We start from the raw sequence: 25495 nt of genomic DNA on the forward strand, positions 1-25495 counted from the left end.
TTTCCTTTGCTTTGAGTCATTAATTATCAGCATTCATTGTAGCTTTACCACTTCATTTGTCTCCCCTGTCTCTGAAGTTCTGCAGCTTCACTTCATGCATCCACCAATAAATGACATCATAATTAGTGTCGGTAACATGCAACATTTTGCTAAAGACACATTGAAAGGTTTGAATCCACCACTGGGACATGCTGCCCTAGTTATTATGTGGGTGCCAGAGGGAGAAGAGAAAAATACTGTCTGATAATGGCTAAACTTATGCCAAGGATGTCAGACTCAGTGTATGGATGGATAGTAAATCTGTGCCTTTATTTTATTTTATTTTTAAATGTTGGAAACTGAAGCCTTTAATGCACTGAATTCTTAATATATTATCATGACTTTTAATATACCTCCGTATGCTCTTATAAATTGCTGCTGTAATGCATAAATACATTTAAAGAGAATAATACATTAAAACGTGATTTAAGACACAATATGCAATATATTGTGTTTTAAGATTCTTTAAAGGTACAACTTTTCCATAGGAATTATAATGCATTGCATTGCATATCACTGTGCTCACAATTTTTAATAAAAATATAATGTACTAAATGTAATAAAGTTCAACATGCCTTATATATAAATGCATTGTATATGGGCAGTTGATGAAACATTTTAAACAAAATTGTACTCATCCTTTTACTATGCCTGTAGCTTTTATGAGCTAATATTAAGAAAGTACATGGAATAGTTGTTAAAAAATATTTTTTCACACGATAGGACCATTTTAAATGAACCAGAAAAAAGAAAGGTAAAAGACTTAAAAGAAATGATGACCAGACACAAATCCTTTCTCTTTTACATTCACATGTATTTTGACCTCTAATCATGGTGTTGATTAAAGCTACCCACATACAAGTTTTACAGAATATCTTACCAACATTTCTTGTTAAAACGTTTTCAAATTCACCTTTAGCATCGATGTCATGAAATATTGGCTTACCTCCCAATGTGGCTGATACCAAGAAATGAGTGCCATATTTCTTGATCAGATTTTCATGGATCTGCTGGAGGCTCGGCCTTCTCCCCAGAAGCCTGAGGTTGCGTAAAAACTCAGGCGCCAAAGGCAGCGGGGCTTTGAAGAAGTCTCTCTTCTCTGTCACCAAGCTGTTCACTTTCCAGTGACTAAACTCCCTGCGAGACAAAACAAACACAGTAAGTGCTTTAATGCACGTACCGGATTTCAGAACCCATTATGTTTCATCGGCCATTGGCAGAACAGAAAACTGCACATCTATATGTGTGCACAAGGTACGAGAGCAAAAGAAAATGCTGATATCAGCAGAAAATAAGGCTAAGCGTGCATAAATATTGCATGGTGCTGAATATTGATGCATCTCATTGTAATGCGGGGTGAACACGATTCGGGTCCATAAACACAATACAGCTTACATGATGCAACTTTTGACAGCTTTTGTAACTGACATCATTCCTACATATATATCATTCAGAACACTCTCTGTGTCTACTGTATATGCATTTCATAAAACCAATAATCGTCCCAGTCACTGTTTTCCTGGGGTTATGTACATAGAACAAAGCTTACGCTTCTGTGAAGACACTACCCAAAGGAATCGCCTATTGGGCTTAATACGGTTTGTGAGAATCTCTAAGAGTTAATTAACGAAAGCGGTGGCTGTCCGACCATAAGCTAATGATGATAGATGGTCTTAATTAAAGGGTTTTAGCACCAGCTGATAGCACCTGGAACTCTGCTGGGGAGTGGGACACTATCACCCAAAACGCTCGACTTTTTAATACTCCCTGACTAGGGGGCCACCGCACCTGGGTATCACTGCATAGGCTCATCGTAATTTAACTTCTTGTATTCGTTGTTTGTTTCATGCCTGTCAGCCAATAGTAAGTGGTAACTTTATTCTTTTCAGCTGGTTTCTGCATCGAGTTTTAACTTGCAGGCTGCATCTGTACAGCACACACACGAAAGAGAGAACTGCTGATCTGCAACACCTCGCTCTGCCGGATTGAAACTGGGTCTTCTGGCCCGTTTGTATGAGCCTGCCAATCAAGCGGAGGATGGCAGGTGTGCTCTATGAAAATAGGTCTGCACCTCTCTAACTTTTCACTCATTAAAACAGACACAAGCTTTTATCGGATGCATATAATGAAGGCTCTGTCCTCTGCTCAATATGGACTGAATAGCAAAGTCATTGTTACTACTTTAGGATTCCTCGTGGATGGTGGTTAGTGCTATGCAGAGTTTGGTGAATGAAGGAGGGGAAATCTGAATAGCAATTAGAGTCTTACTTTTCCCCTGTGAACCTGTGCTGGCGGTGCATTCTGCAGCCGTGTTTGTGCTCAGCACAATAATAGGTGCCTCACAACACTTCCTCGCTAATTTGAGACAGTTAAACATTTCATCAAGGAGAACCTTAAATTATTTTCTAGAACAAAATATATATTACTTGTCAAGTAGCAATTAATGTGATGTTTTAAAGTCTTTTTTTTTTTTTATATAGATTTTATTTTTTTTTGCCTTTTTGTTGGAAATTGAGCAATGATGTTAATGGGATGAAGTACTGTGTTGTGCACCGATAGCTTTTTGTTTTCAGAGTCAAGTAGCAGACGCTCTGATTTTATATTGAAATTAGCTTGAATCTTGATTACTTACCAGGAGCACCGTGCTAAATGCTCTAATTAGATTTTTCTAGCTTGGTGCCTTTAGGTATTCCAATTTTAATATAAAATACAAATTCCTGAAACTTCAGCTGATGAAATATTGAGAAATGCTTTATTTAGATATATTTAAATGTCATAAGAACACATTGAAAGTTGCTGTGTGATGACAGTTGTCAATATTTGTTTTTGGGAATGGTGGTTTAAGAGAGGGAGCTTAATATGTGTGGAAATGATAGTTCCAAACAGATCTCATGTGTAACTGCTTTTGTTTTGGCAAATTCATATGAATTAGCTTGAAAAAAAGCAAACATGAAGGTCCACCCCTGCACCTAACCCTCAGTGGGGCTTAAGTAGATTAAACAAAAATGAATGAATGAGATGACAAAATTCAAACACCAAAATATAAAATAGAATTGAATTGCCATGTTGGGTGGTTCACCCCAAAATTAAAATAATTTCATAAACAAACAGTTTTTCCCCTCATGGAAGATGAAGTTTGTTTTGAGAATATCATGATGATTATTTTCCATATAATGAAAGTGAATAATTCTTGGGACTGTCTAGCTACATAAAAAATGGAGGGAAAACAAATCATAATTTAACAACTTACATGGCTCATGCTTTATATTCAAACTCATCTGAAACTTTTTGTGAGGAACAGACTGACATTTTAGTTGTTACTCACCGATGATCCTCCAGTAGGATCAAATGATTGATTTCATTTCTAAATAACTGATTAGTTAATGAATCAACCTTTTCTTATGAACAAGCCAGTGAGAATGGATGTCAAGATTTTCAGTGAATAACGACTTAAATTTTTCTCATAAAGCTATCCAATGACTGCAGAAGACTTGGAATATAGAGCAGTATGGATCACTTTTATGATAGTTTTATGGTGTCTTTGAAATACTGGAGATATATAGCCCTAGTCCTCATTCACTTTCATTACATGCAAAGAATTGCCAGGATGCTCAACAAAAGATTAATCTTTTGCTCCATGGAACAAAGAAAGTCATATGGGTTTAGAACAACATTGGCGAGTCAATGACAGAATTTGTATTTCTAGGTTAATTACACTCTGAAAAGGTTTCAAAAAGGTGTTTTCTGAGCTATGCGGCATAATAACCATTTTTGGGTTCCTCACATAACATTTCAGTGATTTTTAAGGCTGTCTCCCTTTAAGATGTGTGTACTTCTTTGCCTGCAGTGGCTGGGCATTCAATTCCATGGACATCATGTTCACTCTAATGACCTTCACACTTTACCTCAGTATGAAATCAGATCAGAACTGACATGAATTTGATTGGAGTGACAGACTATCAGGCTCTCAGAGATTCTGAGAAATATTTGCTCCCAGTGCATCTAGACTTTTGTATCTATAAAATAAAATAGGAACTTCTTGTCAACTAAAGTACTGTAAGTATGATATATTGCCTCCCTTCTCAGCTGCAGACACTGAGACATTTACAGAACCCTTTACAGAAATGTCCAATGTTTTACTCTTGTTCATTTCCTCTTAAATTGCATTGCAGATTTTTCTGTTGTTTTTTCCCTTCACCGTTAAAAAAAAAAAAAGTGTTTTGTCAGATAATCTAAAATATGCTTCATGTGGTTACATCTAAATTTACCAGTTTTATTAGAATCATAAATATTATTTAATATGACTAAATCAACCTGACTATGCTAAATTACACAAGGGAAAGTAATTTAGTGTCAGGTCATGTAGAAATACTAACTACTTGAGGTAATAACAACAACACGTTTTCACATTTTCAGTGTAGAATCTGCATGGAACCAATTTGAAGATTTATAATTACAGCTCGTATAGACTTGTCATATAGACTATGGCAACTTTAGGTCCAGTGTGCATTTATACTTGGTGATGACTCATTGACGTAAAACAAATCAGAAACAGGCTTTACACAAGTATGTCCAAAGCCTGTCTCAACTATTTTTGTGTTCTGAAAATAAACCTGAAATGAAAAGATGCCACGTTTTCAACAGATGGTGATTGAATCACTCTAAACAGTTTGTACACCTATTCAGCCAAAAGCTTAAAATGTCACAATCTGTCTGAATGTCCCATTCTGTCTTTGCTCTCTTTTTTATTTTTCTCTTTAAACCCTCTGTTTCATGCAAAACTTCAAAGGCTTCTGTTTAGTGAACTAAAACATTGGCACATGCTGCTTTTTTTTGAGGGCATCATCTAGAAAATAAGCTTAGGAAACCCTCCCACCAGGGGCTGCATTGTATTATGAAAGCAGCTTTAACTATAGATTTTTAAAGAAGGATTAGTTGCCAAAGTTAAGCAAATAAGAAATGACAAAATCATGCTTTCAGCAAAAACAGAACTTCACAATGCAAAAACAAAATGAAACTGCTCAGCAAAAACCTTGCACTGCAAACATCAACATAAAGAATGAAATTTGACTCAATCTGTGGAAGCTCAGGCAATGTTTATCAAATGCTTCTGAAATATCCTTTGGTGAGTGATTGAAGTGGTAAATTACATCAAGTCAACGGAACACAAAAGCGATTCTTTTCAAACCCCTATATGGCTTTTCCCCCCATTATAATTCCACGCAAGCAGCTCCGAGTTTTCCATCCATTTGGCTTATTAATTCTACATTGTGGACCAGCGTCACCTGCATGACACAGTTCATCTCTTGTGTTTCCCATGAAAACATTAAATTACTTTCTGTCTCAATTGCTTATAGCTTACACACATCTTCGTGTTTGATTTCTTTTGCAGATACTCGTTGCCTTTGGAAACCAGCTGCTACCAGGTTACTAAATCCCTACGGAGCAGCTCCCCACTGGTCGTCTCTGCCGTCACCTTGTGCAGCACCATTGGTGTGATGGTCTACAGATAATAGCACGAATGGGAGCTACTACATCATCCCAAGGCTCCACATGGGTAGGGTAGTGCGTCATGGTTTTTCCATAATCATAAATATATTTCTTGTAGTGGTATTCCTTTCTCCAATCTCTTAAAGGTAATTTTTTTTTTTTATTCTTTGTCAAATAAGGTTTTACAGATAAATAAATAGTACTGGAAAATTATAAATAAATAAATAAAAATTATAAAAAAATTAAATAATATGAATAATTAATTTAAAAAATGTATATGAATAATTTATTAAATAATAATAATGTAGACTCATTTACATGGCCATCGCATGAACAGCCAAATATTCAGTAATCCACATACTGGATAATTATGCTTGTTGAATAAATTAGGTAACATTGAACAACAGGTTCAGTTTGTTAGTGCATTGGGTCATATGAACTTTGCATCATTCATTAATCTAAATTAATGTTAATTTCTAAACATAATATTCCTTATTAGTCATTCATGTTCATTCATAACCCATGAATTCATGCTAATTTATACAAATTTGTACAAAATACATTAGTATATGTAGAAATCAGAATGAACCTAGACTAATAAATGCTGTATTTTTCATCGTTAGTTCATGATACATAATGAATGAACAAATGTTAAAGAACTTAATTCTCAAGTATTACCATACATTAACCATGCTAAATGAGTAATAAAGCAAATCTTACTTATGCAAGTTCTCTCTTTTAAACAGATATTTGTGTTTTGATCGGGTATTTATTTTTATTGAGCTCACACATGCTTCCATATCGAATAACTTCTGAATGTAAATGTCAACTGCTGCTAAAGCCTCGGAACAAAGAAAAATAATGCAAGCGCACATATCTCTCCATTCACAACAGAAAAATCCCCATCGGAGCTGGCAGTATGACTAAAGACCATAGAATTCACTCTGCCGGGGATCCTTTGGTGCAATGTTAACCCCCAGAGGGGAGCTGTGCCCAAGGAAGCAGTAAAAGGTACAGTGCCTGCTGGTGTTCTCCTCTTGTGATGTGCAACCCAGTTTCTCTTTCTGGAAATCCTGATCTGTTATCATATCAAAAAGGGCGAATGCAGTGACCAGCTGAAGCCTCATCTTTGCAGTGTGAGGTCAGTGATGTTGTTTACACAATGCCTCTGAACTGTGAGGCACATACAGAAGACTCGCCTACACCCAAACACCCACACAGACTCTTTGGCTTGCAGGACAGCCTTTCAAACCGCGCTGGCAGAGGCTCGTCTCCCCCTCACTGAGTCCATCACAGTTCCGTGGGCCTTTCTCTGCCCAGCTGCTGTAGGCATGCTGGGTTCTGAATTCGGCAAGCGGAGAGAGTTGGACAGAGTCGGCTACGCGCCAGCGGGGGACAAAGGAAGCAGGCAAAAAGGCCAAACTCCCCTGGCGGATCTGAGGTCAGCCACAGTAATGCACCAAACACACCTTTGCTTCCTGTTGTGTGTGTGTGTGTGTGTGTGCGTGTGTGTCTTTGATATGGAGTGGAATGAATGTGTAGTGATCGATATTTAAAATGCACTGTACTGAATGAATGATGTGATGCCGGGTGCATGTAATTAAAACAGGTCAACAGCTGAATAATCAGCACCGTGTTGCTACTGATGTGTTGCACTTTTCAGAATAATGATGAGTGTTGCTGTGCATGGCGATATCAACGCCAAGGTCACAGGTTTGAATCTCAGGGAACATAGAAAATGAGACCACACTAGATAGTGTAGTGTGGTGCAGGGGTTTTCGAACTGTATGAATACATTTATGAAAACAAATAATTTATTGACAGCCATAATTTTACATTACCATTCAAAAGTTTTGGGTTGGTAATTAAAAAATGAAAAAAAATAAATAAATTAGAAAGATGTCTATTATGCTCACCAAGGCTGCATTTATTAATGAAAAATACAGCAATACAAAAAATACAGTCAAAAATCATTCTAATATGCTGCTTTGGCGCTCAAGAAACATTTATTAGTATTATCAGTGCTGAACACAGTTGTGCTGCTATTTTTGTTGAAACCATTTTTTTTTTCAGGATTCTTGGATGAATATAAAGTATTTAATGTGTTTACGGTATTTGAAATATATTTTTTATAACATTATAAATACCTTTACTGTCACTTTTGAGCAATTTAATGAATCCAATTTAATTTAATGCAAGTAATGGTAATACATATTACTGACCACAAACACTTGAACAGCAGTTTTTCTACACATAATTTTTATTTTTCCACAGTATACATGTAAATAAATGTATTACTGTCTTTATATTTTAAGAAGGGGATCCCTTGCAAGGGCATCATCATTTATGGATCAGTGTAAATGGACAATGTAAATGTTGTGTCGTTCCATTGTCTTAGTAACTGCAGGCAGCATCAGAGAAGATGAAGTCTTTTTGCTGTATGCACAATGGCCCTTTTCTGTCACGTGACTGCACCTGTCCATTCACCAACAATATCAATGCCATGTGCTGCATCAGATTAAACAGATCCATGCCTCATCACAACTGAGCCGTCAGTATTTTTTTCATTTTCTCCTGCTATGTTGTTGTCAGGACTTCTCACTGTGGTTTATTTGATCTGTCACATGACTGATGAAAGGTCAGTTTGTCTGCACGAAATCTGCACCCACACTATTCTGCAGAAAGCACCACTGGTTGCCGCCAAATCCATACACCTTTCATTCACAAAGTTGTTCTAGTTTTATGTAATTTTCGCCTACAACCAGAGCCGATCCTCCCTATACGCAGAATACACAAGCTGCGTAGGGCCCCCGAAACACCAGGGGGCCACCTTGCTTTCAAAGATGTTTTCATTTTAGTTTTGTTTTTGAGTTTGGCCAGCGGTTATGAAAACATGAATGATAATTTCTTTTAATGCGGTGCGCTGTCACCCTCTCTACATAAAAATCAGTCAAATCATGTAACGTGAATGTCGTACAGTCTCTCACTCGAGACTAAAAAAAAAACAAGTTGAAAGCGTACCGAGCTGCGGAAGAGATACTGTTTCTTGAGCGCTTTCCATGAACGCGATTTGAGACGGACAAATGCGTTTCATCCATTATTTCATCATTTTTTAAATCATAATATTTCACAATATTACTTTTCAGTAAATGTTCAAAAACATTAAAAAAGATTGTCAAACCAAAACTTTTGAATGGTAGTGTCAAAGACTAAAGAGCTGTTCTGCTGATGTTCATTACTATCTCCCTAGAAAGCCAAGAAACAGTAAGTGCAACAGTAGTGAAACTGAGAAGAATGGATTCAGTTTTTTAATTGAATCTGAGTTAATTTTATATCAATTTTCACACGTTTTCTCTGAATCTGTCATGGGACCCGATTTCACTCACAAGTCAATTTTGAATATCCATCCAGTATTTTCAACTAATAATATAATCATCACAGAACAAACCTGTAGATTTTATAGCGTGTGGAGAAGCCTTGTTGGAAGCGTTCTTTGAACTCGGTGTATTCTGGACAGCGATGGAAGGGCCCTTTATCAGACAGGAGCCAGTCCAGCTGGCCGCTGCTCCGGCCGGAGATAGAAGAGAACGGTGAGGTCTTCTGGTCCAGACGCTCAGCCAGAGCCAGAAACCAGCTCAGTGGGCCCAGAGGTGCCCAGTGCCACAGGAGCATCAAGAGGAACCATCTAACAACCGTAGCTCTCTGCCAACACAACGCCATCCTGCCCCTGGGCACCTGGCGCCAGCATTCTTCTGCCAATCCCTTTGACCTGAACACACAGGAAGAGAAGATGAACAGTAAGGCTTTGATGATGAACATTTACATAACTATTTATTTTTTGTGTGTTCAATTTAGGATCCTAAAGCAAAAGTTTAGTCTTTTAAAAAGAGACCACAGTGAAGTATATCAAACACACCTGGCTGTATCATACACATATGATACAATGGACTAAAAAATAAAAATAACGGCATGCAATACATGCCACATTTCCTTTAGTTTCCTGTTGTTGAGCAGGAGTCATAAACAATTATTTCCAGCAGCATTGGGGAAAAACGTAACCTTGAGAATAATGCTTGACGTGCATGTCAAAAAAACCAAGAGTCACGAAGGACACTTATATTAATGAGTTCACATTGATTATGTAAAGCGCAGGTAGACACTGGCTTTGAGGAAGGTGATGCCTTCATGCACCGATGCATACAGTATCAAATTATTAGTTCCATTCCCTGACATTCCTTTATAATTCTTCTTCAAATGCGTGCTGAAAATGAATTTTCTAAAGGACTAAATGCAGGTTTGGATTCCTAATGATGTATGAACTACCTTGCGCTCATTTCTAACTGCAGCAAGGGACTATTGGTAGTTTTTTTTAAAAAAGCAATTAGAGGCGAACAGATAGTATGAAACATAAAACAGGTCTCGAAAACAGCCAATAACCATATAGAGTGTTTATAGGACCTCGTGGTATGTACAGTAATAAGTTCCATTTACCCAGCATAGCCTTCTTCAGCACAATTCATTAAACTAGGAACGGCCATCAGGTCACCCAGAGATGATTTCCCCATGTTTTTCCCCTATTGCTTCCTAAAAGAACATCTTATTTCCTCACTCAGTCGTGTAGTTCTAATATACAAAATGTAATTATGCCCATTCCTCCAGCAAAATATATTTCTTCTACTCTTCATTTTTTTTCTCTCATCTCCTTTGTTTTATACTCTGCAATCCTCTCATGGCCTCATCTTGATATATCTAATTCTGTGCTATTGCATTTCTTTTTTTTTGTCTTTTTTTAATATCTTTCATCATTTTGTTTCTTTGTTCTTTCTAGCAGTTTATCCCATTGTCTTTCTTTTCCATTTCATTTTCTTCTTCTTAGTCTTGTAATAACATGGACAACTCTTGCGGTTTCTGTAAAGGAAAATACAATATTATTATTTTATTGCTATGTATTTATTGTTAATATTACTGTTACTACTTCATATTATGGTTGTCAGTAAAATAAATTTTAAAAAATAAATAAATTGGTTATGCTATAATTACTTTGATTATTCAAATTGCAGGAGATTCAATTTATTTTTTTATTTTTTTAAATAATTAATTTCTTTCATTAAATTGATAAACCTTTAAATGTACAGTGTATTAGAAGAGCAACAGAATAAAATCAAATGTATTTTACACTAAGAATACGCCCACATTTTACTGTACATTACTGTTAAAAATGGCAAATGCCAAACCAGGTAAGCAAATATAAGAGACAAAACATAATAAATTAAATTAACAGTGCGAGCAAATAAGAGTAGTACATGATGAACAACATCTGTACACAGAGCACATTCATCACAGCATGCATTTTTACTCAGGTCTAGTTTTAACTGCTCCCTGAGAGAGGTAAATGCCATGCTATTTGTCAAAATTAGAGTAACAGCTTCATCTAAAATTTGGTCAGGCCTTTATCATTCATAGAATGCTTTGCTCACTGCAACTTCCAAAAGGTTTTATGCTTGATAATTATGCACTTTGCACAAATATTGTTGGTGATAAAAGTGTTTATGTGATTTTAGCTATTGCATGTCAAGTCTAAATTTGGTTTGTTTGATTAAGTCGGTTTACGTCTGTCTGTCTGTGTATATACACAGTATATATTGGTTAATATATTTACTTATTTCCCTCCATCTTCTTAAGACTTATGACATATCCTTCTTGTCACTTTAGTAGCATGGCTTAGATGACATTCTATTGCTAAATCAATCACATGCTATCATCAACTTTCAGCTCGCTGTATTACGCACACTAATTACATGCTGTTTAAGTAGCAACAGCAGATGGACGCAGGTATGGTTTGCCTTTTATTCTCAAATTCTCAAATACCTCAACTGGCTTCACGTTTGAAATCTGCCTTTCAAATAAACCCAGGGTCTGAGTATAGTGACACCCCAGACAGCTAGCAATGCACGGTCTTATTGGTCTCCATTCCCTCTGGAGCCTCTACCTAATTATAAAATGCATAAAACATTGAAATGCCAGGGAGACAATGGAAGAAATACTGAATTTAGCCCTGACATTTTCATGCGCGCCTTGCATAATTTAGGTGTCTTCATATTTACCCTTCCTGCTCAGGAGAGAAGGCAGGCGCTAGCTACGAGTATCTAGAATTTAGCATAGGGCAGTAGGGACACCAAGAACACATCACATGTCCACAACACTTGAGTGTTCTGCAGAGCACACTTGTTCAGAAATCGGCATTGCAGGGCCTGAGGTTCACCTGAAGGCTTTAGATCTAATTGATCAAATAATGATTATGTAGTGGTTTTAGGAACTGGCTTGAGGACATGCTGATACCGCAGCTTTTTGTGATTATGAGGGATAAACAAGCCCTGAGAACAGTGAATTGCAAAAGGAGGCTGTAATTTTCTTGCAGATTTTGTCCTTAGAAATAGATCACCTAATAATGAAAATGTACTCATCCTCATGTCGTTACAAATCTGTGACTTTTTTCCCCTGTAGAACACAAAAGCAGTTTTTTTTACCTATCTATCTATCTATCTATCTATCTATCTATCTATCTATCTATCTATCTATCTATCTATCTATCTATCTATCTATCTATCTATCTATCTATCTATCAACTTGCCCAAAATACGTGTATTTTTGCACATCACTACTTTTAATACTGTCTTGATAGGGATTTTTTTTTTCTTTTTTTTTTCTGTTTGGCAGGTGGAGATTCCAGCTGTATATGGTATGAGTGTTTTTTTTGTTAGATATATGCATAGTGTTTCACATGAAACAACACAATAAAGCTCCAGGAAATTTAGGATAGCTCTTCTTGAATATCATGATAATTGCTCTCAAAATTGCTCTGAATTTTTCAACGTTCTTAACAATGTTTATAAAAGAGCCTATGACTCATGCTGTGCACCTGCTAGTATTTTGGTAACCTGCTATGCTTGTTCATCACACTTCATTATTTTCGTAGAATAACGCACCTGCAGCTTCTGTGGTTTTAATGTACTGTACTTTATGAAGCATCTCGGAAGCTCCGCTGAGGCTGTTGCTTTGTTGTATGTAGCAGTTAAAATAACTTGTGTGTAAAATGTGTTTAAAGTAGATAGTTATTTATTTGTCATTTTCATCCAAAGTAGTAGACTTACTGGTGCATTCCTTTGAAACAACCTGATTAAGCTTCTTGCTTAAAGAGATAGTTCACCTAAAAGTGAAAATTAGTCATTACTTACTCACCCTCACGTCATCCCAAACCTGTATGTCTTTCTTTCTTATGTGGTTACCTGCATTTTTCAGAATATCTTCTTTTGTGTTCCACAAAAACAAAGTGATAAAGATTTGGAATGGCATGGGTGAGTAGTAATGCCTTTTTTGGGGTTAACTATCCCTTTAAGGGCACAATGGTAATGACTTATAGGTTCCACTTTGCATGGATCAAACCAGTAACCTTCTTATTTTCATCCCTGAGCTTGCAACCATTAGGGTTTTGTAAACTTGGAAGAAGAATTAAAATGAACTGATTTTCAAAGAAATTCACTGTTTAATTAACTGTTTAGCTAATTAAAAAAATTGTTGAAATGTTGGCTTGACAATGCCTCATTTGAAAATTATAAGGTTTATAGACCTTATAGACAGAAAGAACAATAGGCCAATGATATAGGTGTTTAAAATGGTTAGAAATTGGTAGAACACTAATTTCCCAGAATGCATTTCTTTGAATTGCAATTCAGTAAATTCCTTGGTATTTCAATTCAGATGGCAATTCTACAGTACTTCCTGTAAGGTGTAGCAATTTCAATTTCTTATGGCCAAAAAACAAACAAACAAACACCAAATAAACAAACAAAACAACTCATAAACACAATGAACACTGAACACAGTGGACACATACTTGCATCACATAATTCTTCACCAAATTCTAAAGAATAGTGTGTTTCTTCCAAAGCATCTAAGTTCTATCATTCACACTCTTTCTGTATGTGTGTGGCAATGGAACACGATTCATGTTGAGAACCACTCAATTTCACTTAGATCCCACAGGTGCAGAATCACCCATCAAAGGCAGTTATCCAAAAGTGGTGCAACAGTCGCTTCGCAAAAAGCCAACAGAGGCCTAATATGGCAGGAATTCAGCTGCTGTTCTACTCTTTATATATAACAAGGCCCAGATGAAATCATTCACATAGCCGCTCCAAACTCTTCTTGATTTAAAGTTGATTTAACATCTGTTTACATGGCTCTCAAAGCTCTCAAAGCTCTCAAAGACCCAATATTGTCAATCTCAATTTTATAGAAAGTCTGAGAACAAGGAAGACCTGTTGAGAATTTAGGTTCTCCAGTATTCTGTGTTCTCATCCATTATTCAAAGTAAAGCAAGAAATGTTGTGCGGTCCAGCTGTGGACTTTTACTGAGACTGAGTGTGCAGAGGAATCAGTTGCACTGACATAACCATAAGGCCGGCTGTCCTATTGAACTCGAGTACATCTACTCAGCAATCCCCACCACCTGCCTTACTCTTACCATCATGTGTGCCTGCAGCCCCATTACAGAAATACAAATGTAAGCGAAAATTTATACTGTGAATTTCCTACCGCTGCTGCTGCAAATCATTTTAGTTTAGATGCCTTATTATATGAGAGGAAAATATTAATTATATGACTAGATGGGTACACTACAGTTCAAAAGTTGAAAGAAGTCTCTTATGCTCACTAAAGGCCATTGCACACTGAGTCCGAAATTTTCACATGCGTTTTTCCGTTTTTTCGTATTTCTCATTCTTTCCTATCAAAATGCATGCTATGGATGCGAAAATGCAGAAAATCAAACCTGATCCGAATTTTTTTATGATGGACAAAAATTTTGATTAGGTTCGACTTTCTGCGTTTTCGCATCTGTACTAGCATGCATTTTGATAGGAAAGGATGAGGAATACGAAAAAAAAAACGTGAAAACGCAAGATTGTAAAATATCATAATTTTAAATGTTTTTTTTTTGGAATATAGTTGAAAATGTGGTATTTTTATAGGCAATTTATGATAGAAAGTTCAAAAGAACTGCTTTTATTATTATTAGTCTCATTAAGCCACATGATTTGTATGGCATTAATATCGTAACATTTTGTCTAGAAACAGTAGTAGTATGCGGAATAGTAATATGAATATTTTGATTTGCAACCACTACTAATAACCCATCATGCATATGTGCTCATATTTGTCTGATTTCACTTGTGCATTTATTGTTTGTTTTGAGTTTTACTTCACTGATAACTGTAAGGACAGCAGTTTCCGCCACATTTAAACCGAGGCCAACTGACCCAAACTACATTTCCTACTCTTTCAAAAGAAATAACCAAAGAGTAAGACCTCAGGGTGTAATTTTTTTCCACATAAAGAGAGCCAACCTTTGAAACAAGAGCATTTCTATCTTGCAATTCTTGCATCACTGTTATTGCATCTGTCTTGTTTACTGCATTCGATCTGCCAAAATGTAAGTGTCATAAACATAGCAACAAAAAAGAAGCATGCAAGAAACTTTTAGTAAGGTTGAGCTCCATAAACCTCCAAGTATGAATGTTTATGAGCAATTTCATCCTGTGAAAATAATTAAACCGCGTTTAATTCACCAAAAAATATGCCCCAGGTGACCATTTTGTAAGATGGGAGATAAATAAATGAAAGGGCATAAATCCTGAAAATGTGTTTAATTAAAACATGCAAGCATGGCAAGTTAATCAGCAAAACAATTATGCAGGCGTGAAAGAGCATTAATGTGAAAGCAATTTCAACAATACCTAGTCGCAGAGGGGTTTTAAATGTCTCTCTGTACGTGCTTGTGATGTATAGCAAACAATCTCATGCACTAATATACATCTACTGTATGTACATTTACATAATGTACATGTGTGTGATTTTCAAATTCTGCAAGCTTCTTTTACAGCAGGTGTTACGACATTATGGCAAATTAATAAGTTGCACTGTTTGCGAAATAATATAAGCAGATGTTCTCCAATGGCAACAGAGGGAAAACATTCACATGAGGAGTCAAAGCAAACAGCCACAATCACTGGCGTTTATTTCAGAATTAGGCACAATAACATATGGATAATTAAGACTCATCAATGTCTTATTTACTATACCTGTAATTAAAAACAGCAACTTTTCCATCAGAACCAAACTCGAGTTCTAAAGCTCAACCGGTTCATACTGTGCAAGTGTGAAGATCTGCGCACATGGGGAACGGTGATCTCTTAAAACAATTGATAACTTGCCTAAAATTGAAAATTTTGTCATCATTTGCATCCTCCACTTTTTCCAAACCTGTATGAGTTTCTTTCTTCTATTGAGCACAAAAGAAGATATTTTGAAGAATGTTGGTAATCAAACAGTTGATGGTAGCCATTGACTTCTGTAGTATTTTTTCCATATCATGGAAGTCAATGGCTGCCGCAAATTGAATGGTTACCATCAACCAAACAGTTGACAGTAGCCATTGACTTCCATAGTATTTTTTTTTTTCCCCATACTACGGATGTCAATGGTTACTGTCAACTGTTTGGTTACCAACATTCTTCAAAATATCTTCTTTTGTGCTCAACAGAAGAAATAAACTCATACTGCTTTGGAACAACTAAAGGGTGAGTAAATGATGACAGAATTTTTATTTTTAGGTGAACTATCCCTTTAATACCTGACTGTCCAGCTGTTGTATCACCATAAACACATTTCAGCCTTCTACTGGGTGTAATCGCTTGTACATCACATTTTAAAAAACACCGTTCACACACACACACACACACACCTACTCGCACTCAAGATAATTACCCTGGCTGCTTATTAGATTAACACCGCTCCATAAAAACACATCTGCATATTGCTCTGATACTATTAGCTCCGTGCCTCATCCTTAAATACGTCCTGGCACACTTACTGCCGGGTCCTCGCAGAGTTTTCAGGAGTTTCTTGCCAGAGCCTGTGCAAACTCATTTGGTAATTGAGGGGAAAGCGTGTCCCTGTGCAAACAGACCTCCCACACACCTATAAAACATTCTCACTGCTAATGAGAGGATGAGCTTTAGAAACACTGAACACACAGAGGACAACTCACACAGGACACATTCCAGCATCGTTGCCATGGTCACCTCATATGGGTAACCAATTACCACAAGTGCACGAATCATGATTATATACGCCACAGGTCCTCAAGTGTTTTGAGGAGTGACCGCATTAGGAAAAATGTGTGATCTAAATGTTTTATCGCTGCCTTATTACTATTTGCGCCTATGTTGGACATTTCCTGAAAAATAGCGATAATAAACATCTTCCTGGAGGAGAAAAAAATGTTAATTGAAAAGCAGGCTTGTTGTAGTGTAAAGGCAGGCACACAATTTATGTCACAATAGTTTGGACTGCAAAACTCATCTAATTTGAACACGAAACCATGGCAACTATGTCAATTAAACGGGGAAACGCATGAAAAACGTGACACACTCCAAACCATTTTGTATAATATACAGTTGGAGTCTGAGACAACAATGAAAATCTAGGATTAAAAATCTGATTCAAACCTGGAAATAAAAATTTAAACAGGACTGTTCGCACTAAAAAATATGACTATAATGATAAATATTACGCCAAAAACCCCCCCTGAAAACTCGTGGTACGCAAAAATGGACTTTGGCGTGTCTATGCTACGCACGTTTTTGGCGTGCATATAATACGCAGTTTATTATAAGCACAGGCTGCAGTTTTGTCATCCGCTTTAAATTCTCAATCTATTCAAAGCAATGTGGTTTCTGATTGGCTGTAGATGTTTTATCTCTTATTAGCTGGAAAAAAAAAATAGTTCTGAAAATGATTCCAATGATATCGTTCCTCTGTGCTGTTATCATTATAGTTGTGGTGTAGAAGGATTTTTAAAACTAAATCTTTAGCATTATAGTTGTTGTCCTTGGTGTGAACAGGCCTTACACTGAAAACAAAAGTAACCTAAAAGTGGTAACATCCACTATAAATTAACTGGTTTAATTCAAGTCACATACAGTTCTGCTTGAAAGTTTGTGAACCCCTTGCAGAATCTGTGAAAACGTGAGTAATTTTAACAAAATAAGAGAGATCATACAAAATGCATGTTTTTTTTTTTATTATTATTTAGTACCGTCCTGAGTAAGATATTTTACATAAGATGTTTACATTTAGTCCACAAGACGAAAAAAAAAAAAAATAGCTGAAATTATTACAATAACCCCATTCAAAAGTTTGGGAACCCTTGGCTCTTAATACTGTTTGTGGTTACCTGGATGATCCACAACTGTTTTTTTGATGGTTGTTCATGAGTCCCTTGTTTGTTCTGAACAGTTAAACTGAGCACTGTTCTTCAGAAAAATCCTCCATGTCCTGCAGATTCTTCAGTTTTCCAGCATCTTTTGCATATTTGAACCCTTTCCAGCAGTGACTATGATTTTGAGATCCATCTTTTCACACTGAGGACAATTGAGGGACTTAAACACAACTATTAAAAAAGGTTCAAATATTCACTGAATATTCAGGATTTTTCTGAAGAACAGTGCTCAGTTTAACTGTTCAGAACAAACAAGGGACTGATGAACAACCATCAAAAAACAAAAAACAATCGTGGATCATTCAGGTAACCACACACAGAATATTAAGAACCAAGGGTTCCCAAACTTTTGAATGGGGTTATTTTAATAATTTCAGCTATTTTATTTATTTATTTTTTTGTCTTATGGACTAAATGTAAACATCTTTTATGTAAAATATCTTACTCAGGACAGTACTAAATAAAAAAATAACATGCATTTTGTACTCACATTTTGACAGATTCTGCAAGAGGTTCACAAATGTTGAAGCAGCACTGTATATCATTTAATATTGCAAAATCAATCTAAATACATTAATTTATACCAACAAAAGTAATTTCTTTGGGTTACATTAGGTAGAAATAGCTCTTCAAGGTAACAGTTTTTTCAGGGTAGACCAACATGTAAACAAAATGATGTTTTATTAACAAGGTTCGGGAGGAGTGCGATCAGATAATCAGTCTGGCCCAGGTGGAGCTTGTCACCTAATCACCTTAACAAGCACATCAGGTGTATATATACAGCCAACTCACCTCTGTTCTATGACAATTTTCCAGCATCCTGCCTCCACCCCAACTCTGCACTCTAATCTAATCTAATTTCATCCCATTCTTGGGAATGGGGGTTCTCTTGGTTTGGGCTGTATCCCGAGCTCAGAGCCCTCCCTTCAGACAGCACACCAAATATGCTTACTAATTGCTTAATCATATTATATGTTAGTGCGAACTTGTGAAATAATGTTTTTATGTAAAATTGAGGAGAAATATTTCAGATTCTGAACTATATGTTACTAAGCAAATATCTGATCTTTCTGACTTCTCATAAACTGCTTTAAACATAAGCTTTAATTGAAGCACTGGAAGCTCTTTGCTGTTAATGTTTATAAGTCACTTTTCTACGGTGGCCCAGTAGTGCACAACAAAACAAAATATCCACAAGACAGTGAAAACACCACAACACTATGCATAGGGCTAATTTCATTGTGTTGTGGCTTGTTTCCTTTCTGTTGTGCTAATTTCATTGTGTTGCGACTTGTCTCCTTTCTGTTGTGCTAATTTCATTGTGTTGCGACTTGTCTCCTTTGTGTTGTGCTAATTTCTTTGTGTTGTGCAGTAATACAACACATTTTGTGTTGTGTTGCGGCTTGTTTCCATTGTGTTGTGCTAATTTCGTTGTGTTGTGTTAATTTTTGTTGTGTTATGCTAATTTCGCCATGTTGTGGCTTGTTTCCGTTGTGTTGCGCTAATTTCTTTGTGCTGTGGAGATTTCATTGTGTTGCGGCTTGTTTCCATTGTTTTGTGGAGATTGTTGTGTTGTGCACTACTGGGCTACCAAACTTTTCACTCAAATTTACATTAAATTAAAAAATATATATATATATATATATATATGGTCTCTTGTTTTTGGACCCTGCTGTTGCAGATAAGTCTTGAAATGTTATATCAGTATGAAAACTGTTACATATTTTTCAGAGTTCAGTGTTCTTTCCAGAAGATGTGCTCTTGTAGTCTTAATTTAAGCAACAGTAACTTCCACATACTCTAATCATAAATTCACAGCAGTGCCTCTGTCAATGGAGGAATACTAAATTGTGTCCAGCCAACCAGAAAATTGTAGCTGTTTATTAATTGTATCAAATGTAATTAGTATCTTAACACTCTCCAAATGAATCTTCTTTTTTCAGTTATTGGAACATGCAGGTTGGTTTATCACACCCAGATAACACGGCCATAATTTAACCTAATGTGTTAGAAAGCTTTGCATATTTAAATAACCACTGCTAAATCGGAGTCATGTCTTCGGGTAGAGACTGTCATAACATCAGTGTACTCGTTCTCTCATTTCAAGCATTATGATGTTACGTTCAGTGCACTGTTACATACTTGAATCGCTGAAAACAGCACTATTCTATTTTGTTTTATTTAGAATACTGCTTTTTGTTCGAGTGGTCTCTGTAGCTCTTGATCTAGGAAGAGGAGATGGAAAAATGAAAGGATGAAAGGAAAGAGAGGGGATCGATGTGAAACGGTAATACAAACACACCTTCTGACCTTCAGCTATTCAGTTAACACGCACACACAACAATATACACAACATTTAAGTGTGTGAGCACACTCAGCTTATCCCTTACGTATGTCATTGATCATGTGTGTATATATGAATTGTCTGTTATCTCGCTTCTGATTGAGCAAGAGTACTTGGTTTGTGGGTAATGGACTTTGGCAGGCACAGGGTGATTGCAAAGCTCCATATGCATGTGTGATAATGAGTGAAGACAGATGTAGTGTGCAGAGACTGATCAGGGGCATCGGGGTCCTCAGATAGTCAATAAATCTACCACAGAGCCGTAAGAGGTCCATTACCCTCCAGCAGCAGATAAAACCTCCCCTAAAGATTGTTCTGAAAAGAATTTGACCCGTGACCCTGTTTATTGGGCTTTCACTGATTGAATCAGAATCACCGAGGGCTAAAAACCCAAAGTGACTACACAGAGCGATTGCTAATGTGAATGCACAGATGTGTATTTAGAAGCTTGGTTATTTTTAAAATACAAATATACCGCTGTGTAGTAAAACTATTCTGCATTTCCATTCAAGCTAGAAGCAACAGCATTTTATTAAACTGATTCTTACAATTAGAATTGAAAATCCATTTTGAAGGAAATTGGTATGCCAGGTTTGTTAAGCATGGCTACTTGTACACACAATTACTGCTCACCATACAGTCTGCTCTTAATTTGATTATAAATTATATATTAGTGTACCTCATATATTATGTTGGTTACCAATCCGTGGAATATTTTAGAAGATTAGTGGATCTGAATTTATCTTATCCTAAGCCCACACTCCAGAGTGTTGTTTAGCTTTAAAACAAATTCATAAGATGCTAATAATTTAAAATTGTTAAATTAATAGCAAAGTAATGATATTTAAAATTGTAATAAGTAAAATTGTAAAAATATATATTTTTTAAAAAGTAGTTTTCATTAACTAAAATAGAATAAAATATAATTATTAGATTAAAAAATCAACCGAAATAAAAATAAGTTGAAGTTGAAGTACTAAATTACTTAAACTAATGCTGAAATAAAATGTTATTAAAATGTTATTACTATGATATTAAAAATATACATAGAAATATTTAACACATAACAACTATAAAAATGACAAAAGCACATAATCAAATAATTAAAACTTACAACTAAAATTAAAATTGAAAATATACAAATTGTATGTATGTATACATATACACAATATGCAAATATATATTTTTAAAATAAATGAATACTTTTATTTAGTGATGGTAAATTAAATAGATCAAATGTGACAGTAAAGACATTTATAATGGTTTTCTATTTTAAATATATATTGTACTTTTAAACGTTCTATTAACAATCAAGAAAACAGTGATATTTACGACCCCATTACTGAACAATGCTACTTTGTTAGTTACTTCCCAACACTGGATTGGAAAAGTGGAATATGATTGCATTTATGTAAATACTTTTTAGAAACATCATTAAATTAAAAATAAATTCACTATGCTGTTCTGGTTTTTGGCAGTGATGCATTAGCTCAGGCCAGTGGGGTTTGATTCCAGCGTTTGCATTGAAACTTGTGCACCATCAATCATTTATATATGCATTTATTCATTTAGCAGACACTTTTATCCAAAGCGACTTGCAAATGAGGAATACAACAACAATTTATCCTAAGGAGGCAGTAACATTAGAATTGCTGAAATACAAAGTTCCAACATTGCTCAGAGATGAAAGTGAGAAAGAGTTGATGAATCAATCATCTAGAGGAAACAACAGACAATTCTCCCTTGCCTGTTCTGTTATCAAGTCTTATTGTCTAAACTTCCCTGTGCACCTAATAATGATCTAAGACAACATCTGGGCAAGTATAAAAGGTTTTTGTTGTACAAACTATTGTAGTGTCACAATTCAGTATGGGGATATTCAAATGTAGGCCAGAAATCTAATAAATGTATCTTTTTTCATCATTCTCATGCAGTTGTTGTTGTTTTTTTTCACTAAATAGTCAGTGATAGACAGAATCTACAGATTGTGTACAGTAAGAAAGCATCTGATCAATTTGCCAAGTCATCTCTTGATATATGTGTTCTGAAGTTTGTGTCACACTTTTGGATTTACTCTGTCATGTTATAGTCCTTCAGGACATTTATGGTGTCAAGTGAGGATTTACATTTGGAGCTTTAATAAGAGTTGATGTTATTATCCTAGCTTGAGTCTACGAGGCTATTCCAGTGGCATGAAGTTGTTGGAGCAGCTGTGCTGACTACATTTGTCACCTTGCTTATCAGGGAATGTAACACTAGTGTAGTTAAGAGTCAGATAGTATCCCACAGCTAAACTTTTATCGGCATAAAGCCTGGTCCTATTTGCATTTTATTCTGATTAAAAATTACCTGAATGAATGATGATTTTATTGCAAGGGAAGCCCCTCCTAAATTGTAATGGCCATTTATGGTCCATCTATAATGTTTGAAATATAATTACACAACCTGGTCTCATAAAAATACGTACCTCTGCGCACTTTTTGTGCGACACTGTTTTACGTACCTAGCTGCACGTTTCGCCGCAGTTTCAGATAGAAATGTCCATTGAGTGGCGCTAAAACACAGGTTCAATATGTGAACCCTGGCACGTTTTTATTACGTAGATATTGGTACGTATTGCTGTTTTTTTATTACGTTGCTTCAGATACCTATTGAGGCGGTTCAGAATTCAAATATCGTTAATGCTCTATCGCGTTGGAAATATGCCCTACACCAAATCCAACCCTAAACCTAACCCATAGTGTTAACAAATGCAGAACTGATATAAAAAAGTATTAGCTGATGCAACTGTGCCATTTGAACTTCCTTTTACGCAGAATTTAACTGCTTTGTCGAATCGTAGTTACATGGGATTCGAACCGGTGCTTCTGGTCTCCTAAATCCGTCTCCGTGAGCTACCGAACAAGCTTGTTATCTATGAAAATCCATAGATATGAAGCTGGATGTGTGCGATGTTAACATTCCAAAGCATCAGTTTTCAAATCTCCCAGCATATTAATATTGTTTTGAAGTCATAGCATGATATTCTTCAAGTAATTGTGCGAAAATTACGCTTTATTAATTGCAACTCTGTAAATTTGTGTGAAAGTGTTCATTTATTTTGGAAACTCCAGTGATATGCACTTATTGGTACGTATTTCATGTCACGCTAAAAAGTGCACCCAGGTACGTAAATGCCATGAGACCAGGTAGTAATTACAATATAAATAAAATAAAACTATTAGATAAAAAAAAAAAGATATGTTGCCTTGCAAGCTAACTGAAATAAATTTAAGTTAAAGTACTAAATTACTAAAAATAAACCTGAAATAAAAATAAATTAAAGCTGCTTAGAAATATTTTTAAATAATAATAAAAACATCAAAAGCACATAATCAAATTACTAAATTAAAATTCAATTTAAATGGAAAAGGAAAAAAACGTACAACTCAAAATAAATTCACAAAATTAAAATAATAATATAATAATAATAATAATAATAATGTTAATTAATATCATTAATAAATATTATAGTATATAAATAATACTAAAATGATGCTGTTATATTATAAAATATTTGGTTTCCAAAATTGTCATAGTACTAAAGGCAAAACTAACACTTTTTTCTGCCTACAATTATCTAGAGTTATGTTAGATTTACTGTATAAAATCCAGTTAAAAATCTCCGGTCTAAGTATTGATCGTAGTTTAACTACACTCTAAAAAATGTTGGGTTAAATATGGACAAACCCAGCTATTGTGTTATTTTGACCCAGTGGTTGGGTTACTGCCCAGAAGGTTGGGTTAAGCCGGTACACACCAAGCCAACGGTCGGCCATCGGGCAGTTTTTGTTCGTCGGCCGACTAAGTTTTCTCAATGTGTTCCGCACCGTCGGTTGAAGTTGGTCCTCCTCGGCTTTTTTTTCGCCCGATTCTACACGTTGAATCGGCGTCGGAGCCATCTGATCATTCTGATTGGCTGTTCAGCTGACGAACCAGTGCACCAGAAATTTTTTTAAAAACTTCTTACGCAGGCGCAGAACGGACGCGCTACCTGGCCGTCGGGTGTCGAGCGTAGACTTGGTGTATCGGGGCAACTTTGGACCCAGACGCTGCCGATGTGAGCCGACGTGAGCCGACCACGCAGTCTGCTTTCATCGCCACTAGTTTCTCGGCATCGGTTTGGTGTGTACCGGGCTTAAAACATTTAACTGTTGGTTGAAAACAACCAAATCGCTGGGTTTGTCCATATTTTACCCAGCATTTTTTAGAGTGTACCTAAAATTATGAGTTGTTTTTCTCAGACTGTAACTGGCATTTCAGCCAACGCTTCCCTTTTTAGTGTCAATATGCATCAGACGGTCAGTGACTGGACTGTGGGCGGTCCGTCTGTGACCAAGGAGTCAGTTTGCCAAGGTACAGCTCGGAGTAAATCAGCGAATGTAATTCTGAGATCATTTGTTGGCACAGCTGCTGCAGGGGTGAAATACTTCTATCGAGCAAACTATCATTGGCAATGCTGTGGGAATATGAAATTTGGCAGAGTTTCACAGAGTCCGTATTACGTATTAAGAAAGTCGACCTGAACTCTTTTCTGTGTCAGTTCTGTGGTACGTTTCTATAAAGCAGCCTAAAGCCACTGTCATCAGAAGTTCTATCACCACAGATCTCATTTCTCACACAACCAAGCACGGGGCGCACCGTAGGCGCACTGCGTAAGTCAAAAGTATGAAAGTCAGAGAAGATGATTGGCAGGCCTAGATGGATTAGAAAGATTAAACAGGTCAGTTTTGATCACTCTAAGCACAACATCCACTCTCCAATCATGCTTTCCAGTGAAATCACTATATACCCGTAGGGGAAAACTGGCAGCGCAAAGCTAATTCCTCTGGAGGATGCGGCTACTGATATTTATGAGGGATAGGTGATGCTGTACTTCCATCTCCCTCGCAGGCATGCCAGGGTTAAAGGGAAAAGCGTCAAAGAGAGGTCGGTTTATCAACAGCACTTTGCATCTCAGATATCATCGGTTAATGTGCAGAGTGCAGTTATAGCGTGAATGAATGCATTTGCAAGTCTGGAAGGGCGGATTTATTCTACATTTGTTTGTTTTTTTCTAGTAGACCATGTGAATGCATTTGGCTAGCTGTCCTGGAGCATAAAACAACAATTGTGCTGGCATAGAAAAATCGTTACGCTGACCAGTGGAATAAAGTGGTTATTTGGCTTCTCGCTCTGTAATGAGTGGAGGGCGTAGCACTTTCGGCTTTCAGAGGGTTTATGGATAAATGCTTTTTCTGTTG

At 36.3% G+C, this 25495-nt stretch overlaps 2 protein-coding genes across 4 annotated transcripts in view; one reads left to right on the forward strand and one right to left on the reverse strand.

The window, feature by feature from the left end:
* The window catches only part of astn1 (astrotactin 1), a 377633-nt gene that overhangs the window by 89287 nt on the left and 262851 nt on the right, over positions 1 to 25495 (forward strand). For 2 of the 3 annotated variants that reach the window (XM_058749876.1, XM_058749884.1), the window contains 4 exons: positions 5432 to 5596; positions 6424 to 6540; positions 6627 to 6670; positions 6767 to 6970. The gene's annotated coding sequence lies outside the window, so the exon portion shown is untranslated. Of the gene's footprint in view, positions 1 to 5431; positions 5597 to 6423; positions 6541 to 6626; positions 6671 to 6766; positions 6971 to 24259; positions 24378 to 25495 lie in introns of those variants that run through there. The other variant, XM_058749890.1, reaches the window with a different exon arrangement.
* Positions 1 to 25495, reverse strand: part of brinp2 (bone morphogenetic protein/retinoic acid inducible neural-specific 2) — an 89532-nt gene that overhangs the window by 48531 nt on the left and 15506 nt on the right. The window contains exons 2-3 of the mRNA XM_058749898.1: positions 8978 to 9298; positions 986 to 1176 (exon numbers count right to left, since the gene is read on the reverse strand). Coding sequence (XP_058605881.1) covers positions 986 to 1176; positions 8978 to 9249 — 463 coding nt within the window. The 5' untranslated portion in view covers positions 9250 to 9298. The remainder of the gene's footprint in view (positions 1 to 985; positions 1177 to 8977; positions 9299 to 25495) is intronic.

The sequence above is a fragment of the Onychostoma macrolepis genome, chromosome 02 (assembly GCF_012432095.1).
Source record: "Onychostoma macrolepis isolate SWU-2019 chromosome 02, ASM1243209v1, whole genome shotgun sequence".
Taxonomy (NCBI): domain Eukaryota; kingdom Metazoa; phylum Chordata; class Actinopteri; order Cypriniformes; family Cyprinidae; genus Onychostoma; species Onychostoma macrolepis.